The 8,509-nt window shown below is 34.3% G+C and overlaps 1 protein-coding gene across 1 annotated transcript; it reads right to left on the reverse strand.

Moving 5' to 3' along the window:
- Positions 1–283: 283 nt before the first annotated feature.
- LOC104097911 (IRK-interacting protein-like) lies at positions 284–4,491 on the reverse strand. Its single transcript, XM_009604532.3, has 2 exons — positions 4,157–4,491; positions 284–1,948 (listed from the first exon to the last, which is right to left on the reverse strand). Exons 1-2 carry the CDS (start codon positions 4,406–4,408, stop codon positions 407–409), a joined length of 1,794 nt encoding a protein of 597 aa, XP_009602827.1. The 5' UTR covers positions 4,409–4,491; the 3' UTR covers positions 284–406.
- Positions 4,492–8,509: the final 4,018 nt, after the last annotated feature.

Raw genomic sequence — 8,509 nt, forward strand, 5'->3', positions numbered from 1 at the left:
GAATGCTCGTGAATTATGACTCTAGATCCGGGTGATAGTAATTAATACAGTTTTTATATTATTCCGCACTTATTATATTTCATCTTAGCTAATTATTGTTATTTACTGAATGAAAATAAGGATTTGGTTTAGTGATTCTCTAACATTGGCTTGCCTAGCAAGTGAAATGTTAGGCGCCATCACGGTCCCGACGGTAGGAATTCCGGGTCGTGACATAATCTAATTACAAGCAATTGTTTAATTTATTCAACAGAAGTATTATAATATTAGAATTTAATCACAATTTAATGATAAATATTAGAGAATGCATACAAGCATATGATTAGCATAGGATCAACATTACAAGTTAGATTGCCTGCTAAAGAGAAAAATTTCAAAGAAAAATGAATTCAGAAAGAGATCCTAATTAGGCTGTAGATTTATACTTGCAAATCACTTTACACCTAAGTACTCTATCTTGCACATAGAAACCAGGCATTACCATGATCTTAACCTTGTTTGAACCTTGTGATTTTTGCCTATCTCCCAAAATGTCCTCCATATAACACTTATCAAAACTTGTATTCTCTTCAACCCTCAGAATCCCAAGTGGAGGATCGAACGAAAAGGCGAGCAAATGCAGCAACCAAATGCACTTAGCAGCAATAAAGAATGTCTGAAGTAGTTGCTCTGGCCATGGCTTATTCCAGTTGAGACTTGTGATAATGCAACTCATCTTTTGATCACAGAATTTGCTGAAATCATCACTGTAGTACTTGGTCCCTTTTCTTAACACTTCATTCCAGCTTAGGTTCCTCAACAAGACAAAGGACGAGAAGTGATCGTGGCAATCTTGTTGAGGGTCCAAGTGTTTTGGCGCGCCATTCTTTTGGAACACAACGTTCTCAAAATCTTGGAATAGGGACTGGTTTATGATGGCTTCAATATGGTATAGGACTGCCTTTGAGTGCTTCGAGTTTAGAGAAATTTTGTAAGGTTGAAGTAGATGATTTAAGTTATCGGTTAAAGATTTGTCTGTCTCTTCAACCTGTGCAATAAGAATCTTGCAGAATTGCTTTACGGATAGTCTTGATTCTGATACCATCTGCAAAAATCCTTCAACCATTACCTCTTCACTAACAGGAATCGTGTTTTCTCCGTCCCCATCCATAGATTCTCCCCTTCTCGGAATATCTATAAGCATTTTGGATACTTGAGAATCCTTTGATTGTTTTGCTTGTCTCAAGGCTTTCTTGAGTTCCTCACAGTAAGTTTCTAAGTACTCCAATTTTTCCTTTAGCTCTCCTAAAGATGACTTCATTTCCCCGACTTCCATCAACGCTGCATCTCTGCTGTCTTTTGCTTGCACGAGTTCTTTCTTTAACATTTCAATAGAAACCAATCCAATATCCTTAACAATCTGAGAGACCTTGGATTCTGTCCTGTTTGGTGAATTTTCATTCTTGTTTTTCTTCTTTAGCTTAGGGAACAACCACGACAAGTTCAGCCCTTTACTTTTCGGCTGCAATTGATTTAAAGAGTGTGAATCTGTCAATGGCATGATTACATTCGAGCTCTTCCCGCTCTTGCTAGCTCCGTCTATCTCAGTACTTATTATAGTAGCAGGTTTACACCTATTGCAAGAGGAAAGTGATCTCACTTCTAAAGAATTTCTCCTGGACTTGGAGTAATCACCACCAGGAGAGGCTATTCTAAGCAGAGTGATTTGATCAGTACAAGAACCGGTGACCGATCTCTGATCATCAGCTGGACAGGTATGGGGTTCTGACTTGATCAAGTTGGGTGAAATTCCAATCCTCAAGGAGGAATTCGTCTTTCTGTAATTCGACAAACTGGCTTCATCGCCATTTCCCACTCCTCCAAGGCCATAATCATCCCAAAGTTCAGCGTAGGTTCGATTGTCCAAATGTAGTTGTTTTGGTCCAGGTAATGGAACATCTTCATAACTCTGCAAACATTCAAACTTGGTGAATCAAACTAATCTCAATTGGAGAAAGCAGATTGAAATACTAGACCATTTCTAAAGGAACTGTACTATGGGACTAGATTAAGGCCAATTTTGATCCAAATAAGGACACTGGAAGCCAAATTTATCTTGGGCATGGTGCAACAGCAATCCAACGCCAAGAACACCCCCGCCAAATGAGAAGGCACGACTCGACTCAACGTACCAGCCGGCATGGCACGTCGTTATGGACCAAGTCAACCATAACGACCTGTGGCGGACCACCTTTGTTTAAGTGATGCAGGAAATTACACTACATAGATACTTTTACTTTTTTATGTATATATACTATATGTTGAATCTCTTTAGCTTCTACATGATTTTGCTTCTTTATATTTTGACTCTCAAAATTCTGGCTCTGGCACTGGTAATGACATTGACGCTCCAGGACGGCAACAAACTCACTAAAACTAGGGATATATGGTTCCGCCGTCTTCTCAACCATTTTCATTCTTTTAGCCGGTTGGTTGAGCACAACAAACGACTATAAAAAGAACCCTACATCCTTCTAAAAAGGCCATAAGAAAATCAAGCTCAAACACGGCAACTCCTCTCACTCCATTAACACCCTCTAAAAGCTTAATTTCATGATCCTTGTTCTTCACATTCTACTATAGCATTGGCATAAACAAAATGAATCCCCTATGGGATTATGTGTTGGAATGCCAATTCCCTACATCTATTGGTACATTGGATCAGTTATTGAATAAGTTGTCTCTAATTCAGCATAAGAGTGTGATACAGAAATTATCCAGAGAATCCGAAAAGGATAATCAGTAATAATATTACCCTTTTGTAAGTTTGACATCTAAAACCTTTCCTTAGAAGTAGTATCTGAAGAGTATCCTTGAAGTTAAGGAAGAAAATTCTTATTCAAGATTTGGTCAAACACAGACTTCTAAACAGATCATCAGATTATATAATTACATGGACCAAAACCCCCCACCAAATGCAAGAACCATGGTTCAAGAAAGTTTGTTGATGGATTTCCATCAAAAGTTGATTTAAAAACAGTATATATTAGAGCAGTCACTAAATATATGTTACTTTCATGATATAATATTACCCTTTTATTACATGATATATATACCTTAATTTTATCTCTTGTTATATTTTGGGGTTGTTCATGCGCTTAAAAGGCAATTCGGTGCATAAAGCATCTTGCATTAACGCAGGATTCGGGGAAGGGCCACATCTAAGGGGTATGATGCAGACAGCCTACCCTAATACAATTATTAGTGGCTGCTTCTGCCACTTGAAGCCATGACTTGTAGATCACACGGAGTCAACTTTACCGTTGCTCCAAAACTCCTTTCAGGGTTATTTATATCCTTGGTGTTGGCAAATTGGCTCGTATTTGTCCTTGATCTGTGAGCTTCAACATGAAGGATAACATAGGGTAATTTTAAACCATAAGAAAAAATAGATGGGTAGATTTGGACTTTTTTCCAGAAATATTATGACACGAGAAATCCACCAATTCGCGTTGAGCTCTATTAATATTAAGGGTAAATATGAGACAATTTGTTGTAAACCGAACTACAGTTGGGCTTGGAAACCAAATTGAAGAAATTGGGCCTGATCAGCAAGCTTCAAAGGTATAAGTGACCACAAAATAGTAAGGAATTTTAACACAAATAGCAGGCAAAATTTACTACTCCCCGTTTCAATTTACGTGAACCTATTTGATTGGGTACGGAGTTTAAGAGAAGAGAAAGACTTTTGAAATTGTGGTGTAAAATGAAGTTTATATATTTTGTGTGGATAAAAATTATTGCATAAAGGTAAATTGTTTCCAAATAAGTAAAATTGTCATTCTTTTTGGCAAAAATTAAAAAAAAAATAGGTTCACATAAATTGAAACGGAATGAGTATTTATTTTTCATAGCCTGTATACAAAAATTATATATTGATTATACACAGCGCCAAACTGCTTCTAATTTAAATGATTAGGTGGATGACTATTTAAGTTAATTCTTCAAAATAAAAATATAACAGACAGTAAGATTAAGAGAGTAAATTAGGCCCCATTTGGACAAAAGAAATGAATTAATAACAAAATGGGTGTACTGCAAATCTATGAAGGAGAAATCCCATGAAGTTAATAAGAAGCCAATAGCAAAGAAGAAGAAGGAAAAGAAGAGAACTTACTGGAGTGAAAATGGGATAATCTTGAGCAGAGAATTGATGAGGAAAATCAGAAGCAGGGGAAGAAGAAGAAGGAAACTTGAGATTAGATGCAGGGCTATTAATACCCTGTAATAAAGCAGCATGAATAGCTCTGAGCTCTACAGCTTTATCAATGGCAGCTTGAATCTCTTCTCTACTAACTACTTCATTACTGCTAACCTCATCATCCTCATTTTCTTCACATATTTGTTTTTCAGAACTTTCAGCAGCCATTTAATGGAAGTAGAAGAAACAGAGAAAAAGGACACTAAGAACTGGTTTTGTATATTTTTTATTCCAATGGCTGGATTTGTATTTGAAAGAAATAGTATTGCATATCATATCTAGCAAAAGAATTCTGGAGGACCAGAAAAAAAAAAAAAGAGGGATAGGGACAGCAGAGGAGAGAGGTGAGGTGGGTGTGGGTGGGTGGGGGTGGGGGGTGGAGTGGGGAGTATCTCAAATCTAACTGATCCTTTGTCTTGATTCTAACTTCTAAAAAGATTAATGGGAGTGCATGTGAAGAAAGGAAGGTTAGAAAAGAATGTTAGGAGGGAGAAAAGAAGGGGAGTTTTTTTTTTTTTGGGGGGGGGGGGGGGGGGGGTAAAATGGTAATTTGAGGAGGAGGAAAAAGGTTAATTTACAATAATCCCCAACTTCTTAATTTTAGTTTGAGTTACAAATGTGTTTTTTCTTTTTTTGGTTGGGGCTAATTGCAAAGGAAGAATGTATTTACTAGTGAATGTGATTATATTTTTTACGGGAATCAAATAAGGTTTTCTTTAATCATATTTTTTATAAATAATTTATAATTTTTTTGAATTGTTAACTATTGTGACGTATAATATTTCTTATATAATTTCTAAATATATACAAAAAACTTAAAGAATTTGTGTCCGAGGTCGCACTGAAAATTTGTCAACTTAACCGTCATACTCCAAATAGATTGAAACAAATTGAAAACGGAATAATAATTTGTAACTTTGATCGATTAACTCTAATAGAGATTAGAGAGTATGGTCTTATTGAAATATATTTAGAAGTCTTAAAGAAGAAAAAAGGGAAACATGATCGGTTGGAACTTGGAAGTAGAGCACTCTTGCCACTTAAGCAAATTCACTTAGCTCAATTTATTTTACCAAAACATATACTCTCATATGCATTCATAAATATACATATAAGTTAAAGAGGAAGATGTTGTAAGCTGAAAATTAGCAAAACATTAGTTTAGCCATTGCATTACTCTCTCTCTCTCTCTCTCTTCAATCTAAGTGCATGTGCCATGTGGTGCCAATTTCATAAAGAACCTACAAAACTAGAGAAAAAGCAAAAACGAAATGATAAAGAAATCTTTCCTTCCCCACAAACGTAGTTTTCTCAAACAAAATGACATTGATGATAATAGTGGAAAATGATTGATGTTGACCTTAAACTTTGATGGAAAGAAGAGAAACTAAACAAATTTATGAAAACTAAGTTCTTATGACAAGGAAAATAGACATTCTTAATAAAATTTAAAACCTACAATTAAGGCTGTATACGGTCAAAACCGATTCGAGTCAGTCGTACGGACTGATCGAGACGATAATATTTCGATCAAAGGATATCTGCATGACAAGCTCGGTCAAGATCCGAAGTAAGGGCGGCGAACTTCGAGCTCCAAGACCGATCAAATGATAAGCTCGATATGATTATCGAGCCCATATCCAAATCGAACTACGAGGCAAAGCGGAGATTATCGAAGATGCATGGACCAACCAACATTCACCCTGAATATCGAGACCCCAAGTCAGAATCGAGCTCGGACCAAGGCCGAGGGCTCGATCCAACACTGAGCTCGAGCCAGTATCGAGCTTGCAGATTAGGGCCGTTGCAACCGCACTATGGGAGAGAATCTTAGCGAAAATCGAGAAAAAGACAATAAATCATGGGCTCTCCACTATGTATTTTTTTATTGTATATAAAGTAGGATCCCTCTACTATAAGAGGGATGACAAAAAAAGATCAAAGGCAGGGCAGGAAAAGAGAATCCCTGGTGCTTGTTTTACTCATTCTTTTTGTTCACTATTTTTCATTCTCATAGTCAAGAATACACATATTTTTATTTTCCTACACGATTTATATCAAATTGTATGGAGTAGTAATAATAATCTAGGGGGAGAAACAAAGGCAAAGATAAAGATGTTTTTGTCCAAAAAAAAAAGTGCAAAGCTAGGGGGAGAATCCAATTTCTCTTTTTTTTTAATGGAGTAGTAATAATAATCTAACAAAGATAAAAGAAAACTCAATTCCTAAATTATTTTCTTTTATGAGGAGAGGACCATTTTTATCGTACGAAAGAATCCTTCTTTATAACTTATATAAGACTGGGGCAAGCTGAAACTAAGTAGGCTAAAGCTCGACCCAACTAAGCTCAGCTTGATTGTATTTCTTTGCACTTTTTTATGAGATATAATAATTTTTAATCATATATTAACTTAAGCATGTTATAAGAAAAATCAAATTATGGTGGATGTCTACTCTTCCTCCATGATCTTCTCAAATGCTTAATGACATATTCAATGACATATTTCTATGCTTAATGACATATTCAATGATATATTTTTCTTCACTTTTCATGCCTATATAAAGGACTTGTAATAGATAAGAAAATACACACAATTGAAGAAGAAATACTCTTCCTTCTCTCTATCTCTATTTCTTGTTCATATTTTACTAAATTGCTTTTATTTCATAACTTGTTCTTGTTCATGTTTTACTAAATTGCTTTTATTTTATAACACGTTATCAGCACGAATTGCTCATTTCATGATCTTCTACGTCAAGACTATGTAAATTATAAGCAGACAATGAGATCAAGTACAATGAAAAATGTCTTGGATGATAATACAAAGATAAGTTTTACATCCATCTAAACCCATTCATACTTTCATATCTTTGCATTAACTTTATGTGCAGTATTTAGTTAAAATATTTTTTTTCAATTGTATCCACTGAAATAAAGAACTGGAAAGGTATGTCTTTATTTGCTACATCTCTTATAGGACAAATATAATATTCCAACGTATATATATGTTCTCACCTTTTACATACTATGATAGATAATTATTAAGGTAATTTAGTAATAATATTTTTACCATCACATGATGTATTTCATTGAAAGCAAAATTATCAAATATATAGGCGATTTTACAGTACCTTGCAAATTTGGTATTGGAATACACAATCAATATAAACTCATTATAGTTATAATTTATAATAGTCACAATTATGCATTAAGCCTTAAATATTTTTGCTGGAAACATAAGGCTCATTCCTCCGTATTGAATGTGATAGCCTTATGTTTATAAAATTATAAATTAATGAATGTGATAAAATATAAAATAATGAGCCTTATGTAATATATATATATATTTTTCATGAAAAGCATGAAGCTTGTCCTACTTGATTTGCTCCATTCTTGAAGTGAATGTGATAGCAGTGCATGATAAGTCTAAATAAAGACAAGTGGTTAAAAAATGAATGTGGGCGTGCGAAAGGCTAAAATAATAATAGTTATCACTATGGTAATTATAAAAAGGGAGAACAAGACAATATTTACCATCAAATGGGTATTAAAAAAAATAACAAAGCACATTTTATGATTATACTCCATTCTTTGAAGAGAATGTGACTTGTGATAAACATTGAAAATGCATACTCATTCCTGAAAGTGAATGTGAAAATATATATGTGATAAAGATTATGCATAATAATGTACTTGTGCATGGTTGGATAAATACTACAACTCACCTCTAAGGGAGGTTTGAGACAAAGAAAGATAATGAATATTATTGTGTAGTTACATGAATATATCATTGGTCGCATACATGTGATACGCCAAATATTTTGTCAAGCCTTATGAAAGTTATTAAAAGCAAAATTAAAGCAAGAAATTATTTTTCTTATGATGATTTTAAACATGAAAATTATTATGATATGATTCTCTTTGTGAAGGAGACATTCATTATATGGATGGTGTGACAAAAGATCTTGTAGTACAAAAGTAGTTAAGAGATCTGAAAGAACTAATTTGTTACTACCCGAATGAATGAAATTGTTCATGACATTAATCTTGTAGTAAGTCTCAAAAGAAACATTTTGATTTACGAATATATTAGCCAAAGTGGTTGGCATATTGAGAATATAAATGAAAAGAAGATTGAATATCTTTATATTACTATAATCATACCAGGTAAATATAAAATGTTACATGACTTTTCTTTTATTTGTACTACACAAGTACAAACATGATGATGCAATCACAAGCCACAAGTAAACTAGAGGTTTACTGAA

Source organism: Nicotiana tomentosiformis, chromosome 1 (genome assembly GCF_000390325.3).
Source record: "Nicotiana tomentosiformis chromosome 1, ASM39032v3, whole genome shotgun sequence".
Taxonomy (NCBI): Eukaryota; Viridiplantae; Streptophyta; class Magnoliopsida; order Solanales; family Solanaceae; genus Nicotiana; species Nicotiana tomentosiformis.